General features: G+C 42.5%; 1 protein-coding gene across 2 annotated transcripts in view; it reads left to right on the top strand.

Annotated features, from left to right (window-relative positions):
• Positions 1 to 5,966: 5,966 nt before the first annotated feature.
• Positions 5,967 to 22,900, top strand: part of NCOA7 (nuclear receptor coactivator 7) — a 63,595-nt gene continuing 46,661 nt past the window's right edge. For both annotated transcript variants that reach the window (XM_083608519.1, XM_083608520.1), the window contains exons 1-2: positions 5,967 to 6,746; positions 20,868 to 21,011. In XM_083608519.1, coding sequence (XP_083464645.1) covers positions 20,962 to 21,011 — 50 coding nt within the window. In that variant the 5' untranslated portion in view covers positions 5,967 to 6,746; positions 20,868 to 20,961. The remainder of the gene's footprint in view (positions 6,747 to 20,867; positions 21,012 to 22,900) is intronic.

A 22,900-nucleotide genomic window follows, 5' to 3' on the forward strand; every position in this document is an offset into this window, starting at 1 on the left:
AGCAACTACAATAAAAGCAACTTCCCTGACCGGGAATCGAACCCGGGCCGCGGCGGTGAGAGCGCCGAATCCTAACCACTAGACCACCAGGGAGCTGTGCAATACGGTTGTCTGCTTCTTTATGAGAAAGTATTCCATTGGTTTACCTTCCCTTAATCTGCATAAATTCTGCCTATACATGTCCACCCCGCCTCTTGATGTTAAATGACCTATCAGCATGCCTTTCTGCTCCCGCACCTTAAAACAGTTCCTATTTAGTGCCCTGCTTTGCAACCGAACGTTGACGCTGGCTCCGCCTCCTCAGCGCCAGCAGGCTAGGCTGCTTTTGTCAGCATCTGACAAAGAATAGGTCGCTCTTCTCGCCAGTCTGCCAAGTTCTCGGCTATCGCGAGAATGGGCGTAAATGCGTTCTCTTTGTCAGGCCCGTGTTTTCAACACAGAGATAGAAGTGTAGAGTAACGTATTCGTTGTCTGCGCGGTATACTTCCGGATTCACCATGGAATATATTTTTCAAAATATCCTACGGAGCAGACCGACGGCTCATAGAAATAAGAAGAAATTCAAATTTCAAAGAGCAGTGACTGTTCATCCCTCGCCCCCCAAAAAAACGTTTTTTTTTGTTTAAACATAAAACATTCTCTTTAAACATTCTCAACACGTGTCAAACCTACATAACTCCAGCATGAGTTTGTAACTGCAAAAGAAAAAAAAACGATAAAAAGCAACAGCTGATTGTGGCAACGCAAAAACAAAAATATTTGTTATTATGTGGCCATAATAAAATCTGCCAAACCTGATGCTCATAAAGGCTCCCAACCCACAAACACAATCTAGATTTGCAGATAAGGTGATGTGCGTGAGAGAGGACAGCTCTGAAACAGTGACATCTCTGCAGATCAAAGCTGAAGCTGGACTGGGTTCCCAGTAAAATGTCCACACACAGAACATCCCTCGGAAGCAGGCAATCCCCACACCCTCCTGGGCCAAACCCAGTTCTCAGTTGTACGCAGGCACTTGTGCGCCGCCACGAACTTGCACACAGGGCAGCTTGCGCAGGGATGCCGTCGAAAGCACCCTAAGCCCCTCTGCTGCTTGTGCGGCTCTTCCCTTCTTCGCCTCCGCGGCTTCTCAGCGCAGGAGGACGAGAGCCTTCCTTCGCAGAGCCTCGACTTCTTTCTGTTTGAGCGCCTCCTCGTGCCCGGTGGATGGAGCCCGAGAAACGGGCTTCTCCAGTCCCCGGGATGCCCATCGCTCTCCCTTCCTTGTATCTATTGAAAAACTTGCACGTCCAATTTTAGGAATCGGGCGCGCTGCTGCAGTTGCGTTAATTTCTTTAGCAACCGGGTCCTGGATCTCAATCTTTCTCTGGAATAAAGGAATCCTTTAAAGGATAGAATTGAAGAGAAGGCTGTAATAAACAAAGACCGCCTCTATCTTTATCGTTACCAGTATAACCACGATCAGCAAGACATATATGCGAAATATATTTTGAGGATTTTTTCCTTCGCGTTCCCTTTGCTTGTTTCTTTGCATCACGGTAGATCATCAGGGCATCTTTCTCCACCAGTTCGATTCGATTCCTCTATTCAGGCCGATCTGCTGGATTTCGATGCAATTTTTTTTGGGGGGGGTGGGGAGAGTAATTACACAAAGTCCTCTCTCTTTTTGCTTTTATAAAGAGCTGCGGCGCTGCAGACTGGGGCTGGGACACGTATTAAATTGCACAGCACTGTCTGAATGCTCGTATCGCCGTGTCGTTGAACCTTCGAGACAAGGATCTCGAACAATAAATCGTGAAGGTGAGGAGCTGAATGCGTTATTGCTGTAGCCTAACAGAGCAGGCTCCAAGGGGTCTCTGAGCTCACTTTGCACTGCACTGTTAAGTTACAGCTGCTTAAAAAAAAAAGTCACCATCACCTAGCAGTACTTCTGACAGACGAACCCAGCAGATGGAGCTTGCCTTCATCTAAGCACCCCTATTTGGGTGTGAAGGGTGATTTAGCCTGTACTTCCCCTACACTTACTTGGGAGTAAGTGTCATTGATGAACTCAATGGGATGTTGTCGTTTACGGTGAGTGGGCACGTGCCAGGAGTGCAGTTAACCTGCTCGATTTCTGCCCTATCATGCAGCTATACGAGAACGGAGGATCCCAGCTTTAGGATTATAGAGGTTTAATGCGCGCAAGAAGGTAGTTACGACTAAAGATAATTTCTCCTGCACCCGATCAATGGCATCTGAACCCAGAAAATCCACAACGGATCAACCTGTACTACCTGACAGGTCAGCATTTTGTCACAGCCCAGCTTTCATCTCACCGACACCTCTGTGTATCACTCATTTGATAAAGCAGGCGATTATCAAGCCCTGTGCAAGAACGTTCACTTTCACACACTTCTACTTTCTTGTTAGTACACAACTAGATTTCGGGGTGGGACGAGAATTAACTATTTTTAAAATTAACAGGTCCCAAGGAAGAGGATTCATTCGCATATTATATAAAAGTTTTCTAAACCGCGAGACTATTGACAGACAACTCTAAAGCAATATACAGTACTACAAATCTGAGGGGGTTTTGTGGTCGTTAAAATTTGCACATTGAGTTTTAGCAGAACCGTGTTCTCAAAACTGTTTGCAATGATAGGTAATAACGGAACCAATTGAGACTGCAATCTTAACCCCGTTCACCTGGGAATATGCTCGACTGACATCAACAGAATTTAAGAAAAAGCATGGACAGCATAGCAGCCTGAAATTAAAGCAGTAAAGCACCAAATCATAAAACCCTAAAATACTGAAATCACAGTACCCATATTGCAGGCGTGAGTTCTGCTCAGAGTGGGTGAAACCACTCTGGGAACTAATTAAGAAGAAAACCTCAAAGTAATACGGAAATCGAAATGACAACTTTTGAAAAAACACAACTTCCCTGACCGGGAATCGAACCCGGGCCGCGGCGGTGAGAGCGCCGAATCCTAACCACTAGACCACCAGGGAACTGAAAAGTTATATCTTCGTCTGATTTATGTAAGACACTTTGTTATTTTTGGTGCCACATGACAATTTTTTAAAAGGAATTTAAATTTAGACCAATTCCATTGTTCCCTGGCTGGGAATCAAACCCACGCTGCAGAATGAGAGGACCAAATCCTAACCACTAGACCTTGGACCAAAGTCAATAGCTAAATTATACATTCCATAGAAATAATGAGCATGGTAATTGCAATTTATACCAAACAAGAGTGGCTCTTTCATTTCAGTGAAATCTCTTATTGGAACTTATTTCACATTTATCTAAGTGCAGCTACTGTAACATGTCCACTCCTATCTCATTTATGAAGTTGTACAAATTCAGTTTTCCAATTTATTTACTGAATTATCATGATGATGTGAGTATCCTATATAATGGAGAGGTAATAGGACTGTTAATAACAGCTATGCTGACCTATTTGTGAATCAGACAAATGATTATATCAAAATAATAGAAGGATCACTATAAAAGCTAGGACATAAATACTTCAGGAAGTGAAATTAAATGTAAATACATGATTGCTTTTACTTACATCAGTTGTTGGTTTACAGTATCAAAGCAATAACATAGCAAAGTACATTTTAGATTAGAATTGATTTATGGCATTTACCAAACAAAAACTAAACTATGAATTAATTAAATGTAAACATGCAAGCACCACCTCTACTAGCATTTCTAGTTCTGAAAGAACATCCTTTGCACTAGTGTGCCCAGCTCACTGCTTTACCCCTAACCCCTTTAATTCCTTCATTAAAGTTACAGTGCAAATTTGCAAAACTATATAAAATGCAATCCTAACCTCACTTAACTAGGAGTAAGCCTGACTGGACTCAGTAGAACTTACTTTTGAATAGACATGGTTAGGATTGGGTTGTTAGTCCAAGGTATCGTCCACGTACGGTACCTGGGAGTAGGTCCCCTTGAATACATATCAGAGTAGACATGATTAGAATTGCAGTAGCTCTGTAACAAGTCAGCAGGGTATATATGGGTTCATAAAGAAACAAAAATGATCCAAAGCCAAATTGTAGCTCTTTGGGTTATTGATGCTATTGAACAGTTTCATACACTTTGACAGCCACAATGTTAAGGTAGGCTTCTTTTAGGTACCCCAAACTGGAAGAAAAACGTAGCAAAATAGCATCACAGCCTAATCCCATATGCATGTTTACTCCCACTGAATTCTAAAGCAAATGCAGATATGTGTGTCTCCCTGGGTTTTCTTAAAATCAACTCGAGGCCTTACCCCTCTGGATTTGGTTTGCCATATCGTTAATGTCTCTTGTTCTTGTGCCTTTAAGGGCAGCCTGGAAAATAGAAATTGAGCAGATAAAGTTTCTTCTGGCTGCTGGAGATAAGTGGTAAGGCACTGTGACCACAGGAGGAATAGGAAAAGCTGACATCCAACTGAGAAATATGGATCTCTGACATACAACACAACTAAGGCTTGTAAGGTACTAACAATGTTTCCATAAGGAGGCCCAGGGTTGAGGTGCACAAGACTTATCACAGGTATGCAGAAGGCACAATATCAGCAGGCACAGCCTTTTTACCCATGAATGACAAACTGCACCTGCCCAAATTTAAAATGTTCTCTGCTGTTAAAGGTACAGGGACACTGTTTGCATCTGATCACCTTGTTCTTCCACCAGTGCCTGCTTTGTAGTTTGTCCTTTTTTTGAGATATGATCTAACATGAGGAGTGTAATAAATGGCTGAGATGCTGAGGGGAGATAGGAGGCAAGTTCTGGGAAATCTTTCTGTTTTCCCTGCCTGCCTTCTCAAAATCTCCCATAAACAGGCCAACACCATGCCCCTCTGACTACTGAAACACTAACCATCATCTTGGCTGAGTTGTGAAGCAGAGGGAGTTGTGTGCTGCAGTTGCAACAGAACCCAAAGTGCATTGTCAAGAAGAAAATGAGAAGTCACAACCCATGATGGGAAAATCCACTTTTCAGGGCAATATCTCAGTTCTCAAAAAAATGCTTTTAAATGATTTGCCTTACATTTTTTTTCTGCCTGAAGCTCTTGTGCCTTCAATAGCTGAACAGGTAAAAGTGCAAGCTAATGATGCAGTTATGCAAAAAGCTACACACTGAACTCTTGCACTGGAACGAAACATATGGAGTCTGTCAGGAAAAACGCAGATAATACCCTTCTTATACACAACTGAGCAAGCACAAGCATATTACGGAATATTCACAAGGAGGGGCAAAGAACTTCTTAGTTTTGGGATATGACATTTTGGTGTGTTCGGGCCTAGCCCTTGAAGCAAAGAGTCAGAAGGTTAGCCCTCTTCCTCTCTTATTTGTTTAAACTAAGGGTGGGGAAACCAAGGTCCTCCAGATGTTGCCCAAGTCCAAGAGCTATCAAGCCCAGCCAGCATGGACAATAGTCATGAGCATTTTCTGGGTGGGTGGGGGACTGCTTCCTTGCTCCTGGTGCTCAGAAACACAAGTTGTTGAAGGCAGGTAAATGGCAGCATATGAGCTGGCTCTACCATTTGACAGACTGAGGAAGCTGTCTAAAAGTGGCTGCTTTTAGGTGTTAAACTACTTGATTATTGTGGTATTTTTACTCACAAGGAGAGGCATTTGCAGCATATTCTATCTCAAATGTCAACATAATGTGGGTATTATACACCTTGCCTCTGGGAGAAGGCATTTCCCCACAACCTGCCCTCAGGCAGCAAAAGGCCTTGGGCTTGAAAAAGCAGACACATTTCAAGCAAGGCCATGTTGGGGGGCCACTGGCCAAGAGCTCCCCTGTGGGACAGGTCGTGATTCTAGTAGAACTTTTTGCTTAGAGCAGCGCTGGAGGGAAAACGACCCCAAACCCAGATTAATAAGAGGTGGACGCTCCACGCATGCTCACAGACTTGTGTGTACACGGCACCGTCCAGAGAATGACAGGTTAATAAATATCATTAGGAATGGACGTGTTTTTGCCAGATACAGTATTGGGGAGGAGGAGGAACTGATTCTGGGCGAGAAGGGAGAGTGGAGCACGTCACGAGGAAATGACTGCACCCGCTGCCTTCCCTTTCCCCGCTTCTTGTGGGATTCTACGCATTTCCCCGCGGGGTCGCCCCGCTCCGACGTGGGCGGAGCCGGGGCCCGGCTGCGAGGGAGGAAGGGAGAGGCCGAGGGAGCCGCTCTGGCGAGGCGGGCTCTGAGGAGATTTGCCGGGCTCAGCTGGCGGTGGGGAGAGGAGCGAGGGAGGGAGGGAGGGTGTGCGTCGCCGTGCGGGTGCGCGCAGGGCACAGAGGGGCGGCGGCTTGTGCCTGTTTCTGCCGGGGGAAGCATGCTGCTGTTGCCGCTACCGCCGTTGCGGCGAGTGCTGCTGCAGCCCTTGCAAGGCCGGCGAGCGGCCTCAGGCAGCTGCGCGCCCCGGACGGCCGGCTGAGCCGCAGCGGCGCGCGAGGGTGGATCTTGGCAAGCGCGGCTTTCTTCTTTCGGCGGCTGTCGCTGCAGCAGCAGCTGCTGCAGCAGCTCCTTCCCTCCGCCAGCCAGTCTCCTGATGCTTTGGTCTACTACGCGCCCTTTCCTAGATAGAAGAATGAGGGGATCTCAGCTGGGCATCCTCGAGGGAGAACCTGCCTAGGGGGCTGGAGGAGACTGCCGCACACCTTCCGGAGGTGGACATCGGAGAAGCGACAACCTCTGCCGCCGCAGCGCCCAGCTGTGCGCCTTTTGGAAAACATCAAATGCTGGTGCGCATCAAGGGGATGGGGATGTTGATGGGGAGGTGGGGGAGGAGAGAAACAGGCTCCCTCTTTGCAAGAAAAAAAAATGTGTGTGTGTTTGTGTGTGTGTGTGTTTTTGAACCTCCCACCAGCTCTCTGATCAGCATTTGAGGAGGCGGGCGGATGAGGCGAGGGGGGGGGAGGAAACGCCTGCGCTTGACTGCCTCCCGCTGCAAAAGCTTGTTTTTCTCCGCCTTGCCCGGCAGGCGCTTGCCAAAGAGGGAGCTTCAGGGCTGCCCGGCTCCGAGATGCAGGTCCAGGAGGTGGGTGTGGCTCCGGCGCTCACTTCCTTGCTTTTTTCCTCCCGAAATCGCTTGTCGAGCGACGAATCCTGTCTCCAAGGGGGCGTTGAAATGGTTAGGATGATGGATTCCCTTGCTTTCCAAATAGTGCCTGCCTCAAACAGCAACGTGCGAAGTTAACACGCAGTCGAAAAGGTTTGTTGCAGGCGCCCACCCACGTTGCTGCTGTTGTTGTTGCAAGTCGGTGATCTTAAATATATCATGCAGTTGCCTTCCCTCCCGACTTTATTGCGGTTTCTCACATGGAAGAGTATGTTTCTTTAGCTACACAGCCAGCCAGAATGTCTCTCTCTTGGTGAACTGAGGTGGAGGTCTAGGAGTGATGTTTGTGACCCTGGTTCACATACACTTGGAGGAATTGTTTATGAAAATGGCCTTTAAAAAATATGCTCAGCAATGTGGGTAAGAATCTACTGCAGTGATGCGTTCATGCCTGAAGGTACAGAGAGAGGTGTATAGCTAATATTTAAGCTTGTTCAGCAGAACTTCAAATCATCCGTAATTTACAAGGGGAAACCATTCTCTTAGCTAGCCACTTACAGATAAAACATACTTTGAAAGAAGGAAATTGAGTATTTTTGGAGTTCTCATAATCAGGTTGTTTACGATTTCCTGACTTCCAAAGATTTATTATATTAAAAAATGGGAGGGATATTAGCATAGTGCATCATAGGCCTTGGACATAGACTGGACAAAAACAAGGTGCAGCTTTGAGATTTGAGAAGTGTTGTGTTAAGAGACATTAAGCATGTAAATAAAAAAAAGTTTTGTTTCGCTTTGTTCATTTAAATAACACCAACTATGCCCATGGCACTTTACACAAAACAGATATGACAGGTTGCTGCCTCAGGGGTAGACACTTAAAATCTATGAGTAGACACACTTAAGTACAAGAAAGGAAGGAATTTTTAAAATATTATTCTAACTTTACTGGTAGCAAGGGGCGTAGGAAGGGGGGGTGCGGTTCACTTCGGGTGTCATCCCTGAGGGGTGACAAAATGGCACACCGCGGGGGGCGGCACTTACCACGGGGCCTGGCCTGCAGTGTGCCTGAGCCATGTGTCTCTCCTGGGAGTGACGTGGTGGCTTGAGGCCCCACTTTGCCTGAAATGGCAGCGTGGGGCTTGCGTCTGCCAGGTGGACTCCGTGGTCAACTCGCCGCCCTGCCCCCCTGAGCGGATCACTCTGGCGTCCCCGTGCAGTGCCTGCCCCCCCCCCCCGTGCGCGGATCACCGCAGCACCCCTGTGGGCGGCTTGCCCCACCTCCACCACTCCGGGTGCCAGAGCAGCTAGCTACGCCACGCCCCTGCTGGTAGCATTTATTTTGCATTTATTTAAGTGGAAGAAGAAAATAGAGCAATGGAGAATAAGAAATGCCCAATAGTTAAAAATGTTTATCCCTTCTTTCTTTATCCCAGCTATTTCAGAACTGGTAAACCCTGTTTGCTGGTTGATCTATGCAGCTGTGTGTGTGTGTGTGTTTGCTTGCTTGGTAGTTAGGACTTACTCTGTTGTAAAGGCGCATAAGAACTGCTTTGTTGATAACACATGTAATGTTTAGGCTAGGATAATACCTTCTTGTTACCTGAATTTGAAAACAGGATGGTATGAGTTGTTACATAACCTTTATCATGATATATGTTAATAGATAAGCAAGGGAAAAGGAACACAATGGAAGTTAATTGACATACAGTTTTGTTCTGCTCTAGTAAAGAGTACAGTGGTACCTCGGGTTACATACACTTCAGGTTACATATGCTTCGGGTTACACACTCCACTGCCCAGAAATAGTCCTTCAGGTTAAGAACTTTGCTTCAGGATGAGAACAGAAATCGTGCTCTGGCGGCGCGGCAGCAGCAGGAGGCCCCATTAGCTAAAGTGGTGCTTCAGGTTAAGAACAATTTCAGGTTAAGTACGGACCTCCGGAACGAGTTAAGTACTTAACCCGAGGTACCACTGTACTTAAGTTCCCCCCCTCAAAAAAAGTAAAATAAAACATACATTTGCTTTCATTAGTTGTAAAAATATGTTATGACAGTAAAGTTTGATATCCAGTTACAGAGTCTGTCATGACGGCCTACTAGAATTAAAAAAGAAAATAGATTCTCTGGTACCCTTTGGCATAGCATTTTGTTATTTAAATTGGACTTCATTTGATTTTGACAACCATTACATTCTGAGTAAACATACACAATTACATATGTATGTTGTGGGTATTATTTTTGTACTGCGTTTACTGTGTCTTTGTTACACTAGCTTTTGTAATGAACAAGCAGTTTTAATTTAAAATGGTAAATATCTGACAGCTAATTGATTCTGAAACAGTGCTTGAAATAGTGTGTGTATATGCTTGAACAAACTTTAACAGCCGTTTTGAAGAGGGTCTTCCTAGTGTAATGCATGAACAAATATTTGCAGCTTTCTAAATCAATGTTTGTAGAAAGGATGACACCAGGTCAGGTTACAAACTGAACTGTCAAAAGTCATTTAAGGAAGCACACAAATGTGAGCATAGAAGTCTAAATGGAAACTTTACCCAAAGCTTTGAATGTGGAAGACTTCTGTAAAGATGTAGCTAAGAATTAAGTATGTGTTTGACATGGTAAATTCTATACCCACTTACCTGGGAGTAAGACCCATTGAATGCCATCACTTATTTCTAAATAGACTTGTACAGGATTGCATCCTCACTTTTGATTTTGAAGCATCTCTTGAAGACATTTTTATGCCAACAGGCATAAATTAATTAAACAGATTAATATATTTTTTTATTAGCATGTCATTTTAATGCTTATCTGTATTGTTTTTCAGGGTGCTTTATGTTTTAATGTTGTACACCGCCTGCTATTTTATGAAAATGGCAGTATGGAATTACTTTTATAAATAAGTAAGTAAAAGCAATCCCAGTTAGTTTCAACCATAGTTTGTCTTGATGATTCCAGTTACGGTCCAAAATACAGTGAAACAACATTTTACTTTGCTGGGTGGCATATAAACACCAGTGGGCGCTTTATAAAGTGGCAGGAGAGAGACAAATTAAGCACCTTCCAGCAGACAGGCTAAAGAGGCCAGAGAATAACCCTCACTGTGGTTTGCTTGGTGCATATGGGTTGCTTAAACATGTTTTGCAAACTCAATTGAAACTTTGATTTCACACCTTGGTCTGCAGTCTGGTCAATACTTAACCATGATTTAGGGATTAATAAATAACTATATTATGTTTTAAATGTATTTCCCTCACTGATTTTAATATCTCTATACAGTGGTGCCTTGGTTTAAGAACAGCTTAGTTTATGAACAACTTGGATTAAGAACGCTGCAAACCTGGAAGCAGCTGTTTTGGTTTGTGAACTTTGCCTTGGAAGCAGAACATATTTCACTTCCTGTTGAGTGTGTTCCATTTGTAAATTGAGTCCCCCGCTGCTATGGGAAAGCACACCTTGGTTTAAGAATGGACTTCCGGAACGGATTAAGTTCGTAAACCAAGGTACCACCGTATGGGGTTTGTTTGTTTGCTTTTAAGTCTTATTGAGTTGCCTAGGGCAAGATAAATTGACCAGCAAATTTAATAAATAACAATAATAAAAGGACTAGGAAAGACAGAGTAGGAAGAAGAAAAGTAAGAAGGAGGGTGGAAAAAGATCTAATCTCAAAAGATCTGTGATTTTAAACTTGTTCATTTATGGTTAGGGGTGAGCAGTCTGGTGGCCAGGTTTGTACATGACATCAAATTAGTGTGGGTAGTGAAAACCAAGCAGATTGTGCAGTTTCAGAAGGATCTTGGCAAACTAACTCAATGGGCGTATAGAGCGCAGTGTAAATAAGAATAATGCAATGCATGTTTGTGCTGCATAAACCTAACTTCACATATACATTGAAAGGTCTGAAACTGATGGTGACTTGTCAGGAAAGAGAGCTGGGGATTGTGGAGGGTAGCTCATTGAAATCATTGACCTAGTGTGTGGCAGGTTTGTGAGGGTGATTAGGAAAGGGATCAAATAGAAAAACTACCAGTCAGTATGGCACTCCCCTTAAATCTCTGGTCTGGCTACACTTGAAATGCTGTGTTTAGTTTTGGTTTGCCCATCTCAAAAACAGGAACAGAAAAGTGTAGCCAGGATGAATCAGGGGCACTTTGACTATGAGGTAAGGTTGCAGTGGCTGGGTTTTTTTAGTTAAGAAAAATGTGACTGGGGGAAGAACCTAATAGTTATTTTAAACTTGCGTAGTGTGTGGGGAAGGGGCATTGAGAAGGTTCTCTCACACGCAATAGTAGAACTCAGATTCAACCGATGAAACTGATTGGCAGAAAATTCAGGGCAGACAAAAGCAAGCAGTTCTTGGATGGCTTTAAAAGACCTTGGACACATTTGTAGAGGGTGGGTCTGTCAGTGGCTCTTAGTCATGATGGCAATAGGGGATTTCCAGGTTCATAGGCAGTATCAGTACCAGTTTCTGGGGAGCAATAACGCTTACTGCCTTGTGAGTGTCTCAAAGGCATCTGGCTGGCCAACACCACTGTTGGGAAAAGAATGCTAGACTCTGTGAATTGATCCAACAGGGCTGCTCTCACATTCTTAGGCGGCAGCTTTGATCATGCCATATATTCTTATTCTAAAAGCTGCTTGAATACTTTATGTAGTAGAAGTGCTCGACCTAGAAGGTACTTAACAAAAAATTGAAAGCTAATTAAACCTTTTTTCAAAAAGAAGGGACAATGCAGTGTGGTTTAAAGCAGTGATTGAATGCATTGCCATTAGTGATACCATTTTTTTCTTCTTATGTTGAATTTTGTCCCATTCTTATCTGTTTGGCAGCCAAATAGGGCTGTCTAGATACAAAGTACAGTAATGGCTTCTGTGTACTCAAGGAGCTTTCTAGATATGCTGAGCAAAAAAGAATAATAGCTTGTATGTAAAAATAAAGAGAATATCCTGTTCAAACCCATGGCCCCTTACACCTGACTTAGAGCTAAGACATATGTTCAGCATAAGGTTAATCTGCTGGGGTGGCTAATCTCCGGCCTTCCAGACATTGTTTGCTTACAACTTCCATTGGTTGTTCTAGCTGGGGTTGAGAGGATCCATTCCTACTAACCCTAACCCTAACCCTTAATGCCTCTTGAAATCAGTTAACATTTGGATTTTCTACCACAAGATGTGATGCTTACCAACTTGGACAGCTAAACAGCTTTAAAAGGGGACTAGACATATGTATGGATGATAAAGCTATTGGTGGCTACATAATTATATATTAACTCCAATATGTGTATTGTTTTACCCCCCCCCCCATACAGTTTTAGCTTTTGTGGTGACAATTGAAGCAAGCAGCGATAGGTTTATCTGTACCAAAACCCACTTCAGATCTGCCCATCCTTGACTCATTAGACAACAATGTTTTGATGTTTTTAAAGCAGTGCCATTTAATTTTTGTAGTCACTGACATTCTGCTTCTGTCCCACACATCGTCTGTTGTATTTTATGTTTGTGTTGCAATCTTCAAAAATGGTAGTATGGAGGACAAACTAATATCCTGGTTTGTTTTTCTTGAAATGAATTCACCTCATACATTTGAAGTGCATTCCCTCCCACCTCACCCTGGGAAGCGTAGTTTGTTAAGGGTGCTGGGGATTGCAGCTCTGTGAGGAGTAAACTGCCATTCCCAGGGCCCATGTTGAGATTGTAATGAAGGACCGACTTCCCACATGGCCATCCTAAGAGGGTCATTGCATAAGCCTCCATGCTGTCATCATACAAGAGTCTGCCTCCATGCTTGTGCAGTGTCCTTTGATGACATGTGGAAGTAGTGTAGAGATGCTATGCCAGGCATCCCCAAACTCAGTCCTCCAGCTGTTTTGGGACTACAACTCCCAACATCCCTAGCTAACAGGACCAGTGGTCAGGGATGATGGGAATTTTAGTCCCAAAACAGCTGGAGGGCCGAGTTTGGGGATGCCTGTGCTATGCAATGCCAGCATTCATGAGAATAAGCTGCTCTAGACGCTTCTGCTGCAGTGTAGAGCTATGGTGGTGCTTTCAAATGGTCCCTACGTGATGAGCATGAGGCGTACACTGTCACCAAGTCCTTGGTTTGTACTTGCTTGTTTCTGGCTTATCCTGATGGAAAACTGGGCCAAGATGGATTTCTGCCAAACAAGCTGCATTGCAACAGCAATGTGTGGTGCAAGGAACAGCAAGATCAAGTTGTGTCTGTCCTTTACAATAATTGCCTTCATGGACGGAATAAGCTGAACAAAACAGCATTCTCCCTCTTGGGACCCAATTAATGCCAAAATAGGCCCTGTGTATTCCCTGCATGTGCTGGTAAAGTTGCCCTAACAAACACAAAAGTGATTGGATGCTACTGTGTACCAACCAACCTTATCTCTGAAGGTGTTGGGCTGCAGATGCTGAATGCAGCTGGAGAATCATATGGGAGAAAACCATATTTTAGATATCCTGGCCGTATACCACTTAGTTCTTTGGAGGCCAGAATGTGCATTTGCAACTGACGATGACCCGGAAACAAGTGTTGCTAGAACTTAGGGGCTCCAGAGGTCAATCTAGCCACCAGCTGACACTTATCATGCTTTTTTAAAAGGTAGCTTCAAGAAGACTGTGATCTAGTAATTGAATGTGGCCATCTCATCCAGGAAGGGGTGCAACAGCACTAAGCCCAGGCTTGTGGTTTGTTGCTCCTGGTTTCAGAGACAGGAGCGTGCATTATTAGCATTTTGCACATATAAAGTGCATGCCTTCTCATAAAGAATGCAGGGAACTGTAGTTTGTTAAGAGTAATGAGAATTGTAATGTGAGGGGAAAGCTACAGTTACCATGATTTTTTGGGGGGGTGAGGTGGGTCATGTGCTTTAAATGTATGGTGTGGGTCTTCTTACAGTAAGACTTAAAAACCACTGTCTGTTGTAACGTGTGAACCAGTTCTGTGCATAGATGGCATGCCTTCTGATAGGATGTAGTGCAGATAGGAATCCATATAGCCTGCAGACTGAGACCACTTGCATGTTGCTGTTACTCACACATTACTAGTCGCGCATAACACTTCATTGGGTACGGCTATCTCTGGCTTAAAGCCAATGTGATTTAAGTTGGAAATGCTGGCATCTATTGTTGGCAACTGCTTGCTTGATGCTTCATTACTGTGGGCAGTTTTTAAAGTGCTTTCTGTAGTTGAAATGAATCATACTAATGGCTTGAGTGCCTGGAAGCTAAAGTACTAGCTACTGTACAAATGCCAGTCGGGCCCCCTTTTCCATTACTCTCCTTGGCTGCTGATTTCAGAAGTGCAGATGATTAAAGTGAGTGTGATCATTACAGCTTCTTGAGAACTAAAACATTAACTTACTAGAGTCACATCCTGTAAGCTTCTCTTTGAAATCCCATGGGCTAGGGGCAAAAGCACATTGGAAATATTTTTTTCTTACTATTTTCAAAAGCTGAGGTTTTAAAAGCATAACAAAAAAAACACCCCTTCCTTTCCAACTATTAAATAGCTTGGTGTATGTGATATGTGAGTTTTTGTCTGTTTCTGGGGGGAAATTTTGGGGATGTGTCTAGGCAATTAATACATCACTGACACTGCTTGGTGGCCAGTGACTATATGCTTGCTGGTGAGTTCAATGAAGAAAGACTGGTGATGAGTCAAATGGAGTTCATTTAACTGGTCAATAAAGTTGTTCCTGCTGTAGGAAACAAGGTTAGTCTACAATGCTATCTGTTGTGGAATTCAATTGTACTTTGATTAATCTGGAAGGTAACCAAGGCCTTGTTTACATGCTGAAGATAGAGACTCGTGGTCTGCAAGGTGCTGTCGCTACAAGGAACTCAAAGAATTTTGTGATACCCATTTGTTATAACAGGTGGCTAAGGGGCAAGTTTTTTCAAGGCCTTCTCTTTATTCTACATGAATTCCAGATTTATGGAATTCCCATGTGCTATAAAGATAGTAGGTGCTGCAGGCCGAGGGCATTTGTGACTACCAGACAGCTGATAGATTTTAATAAATGTGGCAGTACGTGGGGAGTCTCTTCCTACATGCGTTATAAACTTAAGTTCCTCACTTACGATTATGTAATAAGAAACGAGTGCTTCTCTTCTGGTTTATGTTGAATCTCCTTAATTAACTGATCCTTTGCCAGTTTGATTTATAATATTTACTTGAATCATGGAATTGCATACAAATCCTCTGTAAGTTGAAATCCACCCCCCCCCCCTGATTTTGCTTTGGAAGTTTACCTATGTATTCCTTCTGCTCATAAAAAATGTGTCTTTTGGACTGATAACAGAATAATTTATGGGATCCATGGGATCAATGGACTGAAAGGAGTGCACAGGGACCTAATTTGGACAGTGAACTTAGCCATGGCTTTGATGTTTGGAAACGAGTTGCATTGATCAAGGGGCTCTGCTTCTCCCTTCTCTCTTCCATCATGCACATAAAGGGGAGAGTGAACATGTCACCTTTCACTTTATAATAAAGTAAAGGTCCCTGTCATGGGCAAACTTGGTGAACCATGGTGTGTTATAATTGCTTAGTTAAAACCTGGAACAAACCATGGTTTGATATTCTGGTGAGATTGGCAGGGATAGGGAACCTATGGCCTTTCGGATATTGCTGGACTACAATTCCCATCATCCCTGACCATTGGCCATGCTAGATGGGGTTGAAGGGAGCTGTAATCCAGCAGCAGGCTCACCACCCCAACTTCGTGTGAAAACAGAAACTTGTAACCTTCCTTGTGCATGAAAGAGAAAGAGGGAAGGGGAAATATATATGCCCAGTAAAATTGCTTGTGGTCTGAAAAAAGGTAATTCCTGTGTTTCCAACTAATACAAGGAACAAACTCCTAGATGTGGGAGCATATGCAGCATGCATAAAATCATGTTTTCTCTAATAAATGATTAATTGTTTTAGATAGAATAACTGCTACTTCTGTACTCAAAAACCTCTAAGGGGATTAGAATCTCAAATTTACATATACTGTAATATGTATTAGAAGAGTGAAAAATTCTACCCTTTTATCATTGTGGAATCACTTTGATTGTGAATATATCATGATGGTTAGGTGATTACCAGAAGTAACCAATACATATTAAATAATATTGAGGGTGCACTCATGGAACAGAAGGAAAATAATTGCCGGAAACCTCCGATTAGTACAGTGATTCTGCATGAACTCAGAAAATGAAAACTGAATGTTGATGTAGAGATCTTGAATTTTCTTAAGTTGTGCATATATATATATATATATATATGTTTTACCCTTCATGCTGTGCATTAGTACACTGTGCGCAGTGTGTTGGAATTAAAGTTGCTATAGAAACCTTAACTTTGGCTTTATAATGTGGATAATCTGTGGAGGGTTTAGCTGCCTGCCTCTGTACAAAAAATAGCATTCTCTGCATTGCTAAGTTACCATAGTAGTTGTTTCCAGGTTCTCTTCCCCCTCTTTTTGGCACACGTAATAATACATTGCAACATATGGTGGCTACCTTTTTTGACTCCCCCTCCCCCAGCTTTCTCTCAAATGTTTTTAAATTAGTTTTCAAGCATCCATAATTTTGAAGACTACGATGGCTAAAACGTATGTTTGACCTGAAAAAATAGCTCTCTTCTGTTTTCTGTCCACATTAATGGTATTGACAAGTCATGCAGTGATGCATCTCCTCTTAAAAAGTCTTCTTCCCCATCCATCATATATGTGCATACTCAGAAGTACCAGTAAGTTTTGCTCAGTTCAACAGGGGTTTGTTGCAAGCAAATACCATTTAAATCAGGGGTCAGCAACCTTTTTCAGCCTTGGGCTGGTCTACCATCCCTCAGACCATGTGGTGGGCTGGATTATATTTTGAAGGAAGAAAATGAACGAATTCCTATTCCCCACAAATAACCCAGAGATGCATTTTAGATAAAAGCACACATTCTACTCATGTGAAAACATGCTGATTCCCGGACCGTCCACGGGCCAGATTGAGAAGGCGATTGGGTCGCATCTGGCACCCAGGCCTTAGGTTGCCTACCCCAGATTTAAATCCTAGCATCATGTGCAAAAATTCCACTGAGTACAGGGGATCAAATCTTCTTGTTTTAAGAAAATGAGGTATTAGATATATTTGGGTTTTCCTTGCAGCAGAATCCTGTACTTACTTTTGACAGTACATAATCTGGGATGTCCACATTCTTAGCCATCCTTTGTGTGTGGGAGAAACATGACAGAGGTGACTTGAAAGGGACTCCTACACCCACTGGATCCAGTAACCTTACCAAAATCAGGGTGAACTTTTTAGAAACATTTACATCCTTTATGTTTTACTTTCTTTAACGTTAAAACCATCATGTGGACTTGCAGTGGATCCACAAGAGGGTGCTGCTCAGTCTCTTAAATTGACTAGAAGGCTACAGAACCAGTCTTGGAAATACTTGCTGCCTACATCTTATTAGTTTCATATTAGTATCTTATGAGTTTCTATTTGAATAGTGCACCCCTTCTTTTCTGGCTTGTGTGTGTATAATAAACATAATGTGCAAATGTGTTTTTAAAACAACATTACAGTAAGTCTGAGGTCAGTCAGTGAAGATAATAGCAGGATTTTTTCTTTACTCATTTACGTGCAGACTTAAAAAGTGTTTCCGAAACCTTTAATACTTGGTTCCACTTTTTAAAGCTATCTTTCTTTCTTCCCTACTTACTATTCCAATTTATTGAGCCAGAACTGTACATCTGCATTTAGTGTGTGGCTGCTTCCAAAAGCTTGGGTTCAATATTTCCTTCTCTTTTCTATCCTTATTTATTTATGTATTTCATATATTTATGGCCTGCCCTTAAGCAAAAGGGGCCCAGGTGGACTAAAAAATAAGTGAGGCAGAATGCATAATTCAACATGTTTCAAGTTTCCCCATCCTATTCCTCTTATTTCTGAAATGTGGGGAATGAAAAAAAAGTCATTGGCTGCTGCGGGTATGGAAACAGTCCAGTGCTGGCATTCCTTGCCGGAACGAACCCTTTCGGAACATTACTGGGGACAGAGGTAGCCACAATTTGGCTGTGACATTTAGCTGTGGTCATATTCGCCCAGTTCAGATCACCATTCCTTGGTTCACAAACCATTAAAGCCAGAATCTTCGCACCAAATCATGGCAAGACTAGGAGGGAGACGGAAAAACACTATGAGTCTAGGAACAAGTGTTACCCCATCTCTATCCTCCTCTTGTCATATTTTGGTGGAAAATTCTGGCTTCAATTAAGCCAGAGTTCCCTGCTGCATCCAGACTTGGGAATTGTGGCTTAACATTTTATATTCTGTTCAGCTGCTTGTGCAAAGGGTGGAGAGATGTGGCTGTGAAGGGGTTGTGTACTGGTTCATGTGTACCTACAGTTTATTAACTAACAGATTTTTGTTTACAACATCTACATATACTCAAAACCAGGGGTCGGCAAGATTAACCAGCCATGGGAGATCGTCCGTGGCCTGGACTGGTGAAGCGTGGCCCCGGAAATCGCGTCTGTGCATGTCTGCAGTGCTGGAAATTGCTTCTGCGCATGCCCAGATGCCGAAAATCACACCTGCACAGAAGCAATTTTCAGCGTCTGGACATGCGCAGATGCGATTTTTGGCGCCGCTTGGTGAATCGCCACGTTGTGCCTGTTTAGCGCAGCGCGCGTGGGACTCACCGAGCGGGCGGCTTAGTTCGGGGGCAGCTCGTGGGGCGGTAAAATGGGCTTCGTGGGCCGCACGCTGCCAACCTCTGCTCAAAACTGTATAGCCATCATCCTGAACCACATTAGTTCTAAAGAGTATGCAGGAAACCTTGTCAATCATGCAGCAGTGGTATGCTGTTGAGGAAAAGCTGTCTCTACGTTGAATACAGCAAAGAGGTTGAGAATCCCGGCCTGTTTTGGCACAAAAGCAGTTCTTGGTTATCTCTTGATTCTGAAGTAAATGTTGACCAATTAGTTTCAGTGGTAGTAATACAGCAATTGTGGAAAGTGATGTGTATTTTATTACCGTATATCTATCTTAAAAGTTCGGTAGTCATCCCTTTGACTCCTACTTGTTGTTCTTTTCAGAGAGCAGACTAGGAAATAAAAAAAAGAAGTGGGGAAAGAAAAGAGGAACACTAGATATGGTAAACTTAATTTATGGTTGCAGGGAGATTACTAATGCCTTTTCCAAAAGGTCTCCTCCCACCTTTGATTATTGTTTCTTTTTCTTAAGAGCACATGGGAGTGATCTGACTTCCTTCCAGTGAATCTTTGAAGATATACTTAGTGCTTTTGTTTATTAGAATAGTTCTCCAGTTTTGAAGAGCTTAGCCCTTTTAGGACATTATTTTTATTCTACAGAGAATTCTAATGGGATTGTATTATTTTTCTAAATTGGTTTTTATTTATTTTACCCACTTTTCAGATTAATCTTCCAAACAACTAAAAATAAAGGCACCACAGTCATACCTCGGGTTGAAGTAGCTTCGGGTTGAGCATTTTTGGGTGGCGCTCCGCAGCGACCCGGAAGTAACGGAACACGTTACTTCCGGGTTTCGCCACATGCGCAGACGCTCAAAATGACATCACGCGCATGTGCGGAAGCGGCGAATCGCGACCCGGGCATGCTCAGACGCAGGTTGTGTTCGCTTCAGGATGCGAACGGAGCTCCGGAATGGATCCTGTTCACATCCAGAGGTACCACTGTATAATGATTAAAAACATAGTACACAGCAAACAATGGCAAGTTCTTAAAGAAATGGGAGTGCCTGATCACCTCATCTGTCTCCTGAGAAATCTCTATGTGGGACAAGAAGCTACAGTTAGAACTGGATATGGAACAACTGATTGGTTCAAAATTGGGAAAGGAGTACGGCAAGGCTGTATATTGTCCCCCTGCTTATTTAACTTATATGCAGAAAGGCTGGGCTAGATGAATCCCAAGCCGGAATTAAGATCGCCGGAAGAAATATCAACAACCTCAGATATGACACAACCTTGATGGCAGAAAGTGAGGAGGAATTAAAGAACCTTTTAATGAGGGTGAAAGAGGAGAGTGCAAAATATGGTCTGAAGCTCAACATCAAAAAAACTAAGATCATGGCCACTGGTCCCATCACCTCCTGGCAAATAGAAGGGGAAGAAATGGAGGCAGTGCAAAATGCCAGATCTATTTTCTACCACAAGTGAACCCCCCTCAAATTTGTGTTTTGTTTTAGTTCAGATGCCTTGAATGTTCTGTCTTTGTTTGTGTCTGTTTCTTTTTTTTCTGAGCATTAAAACAACAACAACAGAAGCAAACAAACAGCACTCAGGTTGTTCATTCTTTCCAGGTTTCTTGTCTTTTGTGGATATATGGACAGAGATGTTTAACCTGTTGATAGAACTGCAGCACAGTGCATTAAAATAATTGCAGTTAGATGGTGAATGAATTCTTTGTAAAGTGGTTTTAAAGGCAGTTCATTAACGTTGATGCCAGTCTTCTGTTTTTATTTGACACATATACACACACACATAAAATCCCATGTGCAACTTATGTTTCCCTATTTGTGTTTCTATTTTAAGGAACCTTGTGTTCCCCATGCAATGAATTGAGTCATGACTATTGTTTTTCTTTTCTTTTGTTTTTGGTACAATAAGCTTTGTCATGTGACAGTGCTTTCACTGGTTTAATTTACCATGCTGTGGGACTATGCACTGTAACTCTTCAAAAAAAAGCAGCAGCAGCAGCAAATCAGGTGTTGTCGACATGCTAATTTCTGAGTTTCCTCTTTTCCCCTTCCTCAGTGATAACTGCATGGATCGTGTGTGAACATGAGACACTAACTGGAAGTTCAGAAGCTCAGCCACTTCACCTTACACTTTTTACTATTTGTTTACAATGGAGATCAAGGAAGAGAAAAAAGAACGAAGACAAGGCTATTTTGCCCGGTAAGCTACTTGCTGCTCTTTCCGTTGTTTCAAAATGCAACTGTGGACTTTCCCCTCTGTCGGTCGTAACGTTTTAATCCAGGGCAAGTTCTCTGACTGCATTTTTCTGCTTGCTATGTGAGTTACGCTTTGCTTTCGTTTTCTTTGTTGTCTCTGAGTATCCACACTTCTGTGACACGTACAGGTTAGAGCCCCCAGAGTGCAACTAATTTCAAACTGCTTTGAATCTTTTTATTTTATTGCTACTGTATGTTGAATCTGGACGTTAGGGATCTGCTTCCTGTCTAACCTGTTTAACCCTGGTGGAACCAAGCTGAAAGTCACAAGTCTTTTCCACCAAGAATGTAGTGCAAGGGTGGGGAATCTGTGGCCCTCCAGAGGTTGCTGGATTACTACTCCCATCATCCCTGGCTGGAGCTGATGGGACTTGTAGTACCACAACATCTGAAAGCCTGGGGGTCCTTGACCCCTAATGCTGCAAGGAAGGTTTCTGAGTACAGCACATGTCAGTGTTCATAAAAGGAAGAATATTAACTTGAAACAGAAATGACTAACAACACTGGTATTTCATGCACCTCTGCAGACTACTAAAATAAAATATCTAGTAATTATAATTAGTAATTAGACTTAGTTACCTGCAGCTTATTGGCTACTATCCAGTGCATTGGTACTTGGGAATAAGTTACATTGCAGTCAATGTAGTTTTCTTAGTAAATATGCTTAGGATTGCGCTACACATGTGGAAGGCAACATTTCATTATTATTATTTTTACCAGTGTATATAAAAATAAATATTTTTATTAACTTTAACACAGGTTTGCTATACTTGAGCCATGGCTTTTGAATTTTACTTCCCATCAAAGCCTAAAGTCTTTTGTTAGGAAGTTGACCTTCATTTTAAATAATAGGTATATTTAACTTGCTATGGTCAAATTATACAGCTTTCTTGGTTGAAAAATGAAAGGGGGGGGGAATCTGTTTTTGTTCCTTTAAACATACAGTTTTGTTTTTGTTTTAAATCTGCTGTAGCATCAGCAAAAAGCTGCTGTGGTGGTTCTGTGCCATCTCTGCTCTTATTCTGTGTTTATTGTAGGTGAATTATAAACACACTCCTCGATGTAACAAAACCAGATCGCCACGGTGGAATGTAAACTAGTTAAAGTGCGGTAGATCTTTTAAGGATTATTTAACTGTGCAAACATGCTGTTATGACACCTTTTTGGAAGAAAAAGAAGTGCATCTCAAGGTCACGAAATAATTTGTGAACTGAAAGGCAGAAAAGCTGTTAAGATTTCTTTTTTTTTTAAGTAATATTTATTAAGAGTTTAAAAATTACAAAAAGAAGAAAAAGAGTTAAACAAAGCAAAACAATACAATACAATACATAAAAAACAAAAAACACTACTTATCTTAACAAAACAAAAACAAAAACAATTAAAAAACACATCCAATATTTCCATATCTTATCTTTCATTTACTTGTTTCGACGACCTCCTCACACCTCCCTTTTTTGTATTCTAGTTCAGTTAGCTATTTCAGCAAATCCTTTCCATCTTTCTCAGTTTTTATCCTATAATTTATCTTAACACAATCTAACCTTATTTTTTCCCCTTTGACCCATTAACAGTCTATTTTTACTTAGTTCTTTATAACATTTCTGCTAAAGCCATATAACTTCATTCCAGCATCCTTCTAACATTCGTTAATTTTACAGTGTTTCTGTAAATAGTCTTTAAATTTTTTCCAATCTTCTTCCACCGACTCTTCTCCCTGGTCTCGGATTCTGCCAGTCATTTCCGCCAGTTCCATGTAGTCCATCAACTTCATCTGCCATTCTTCCCGGGTGGGTAAATCTTGTGTCTTTCAATACTTTGCGATAAGTATTCTTG

This window comes from Podarcis filfolensis (assembly GCF_964270895.1).
Source record: "Podarcis filfolensis genome assembly, chromosome: 3".
Lineage (NCBI taxonomy): Eukaryota > Metazoa > Chordata > Lepidosauria > Squamata > Lacertidae > Podarcis > Podarcis filfolensis.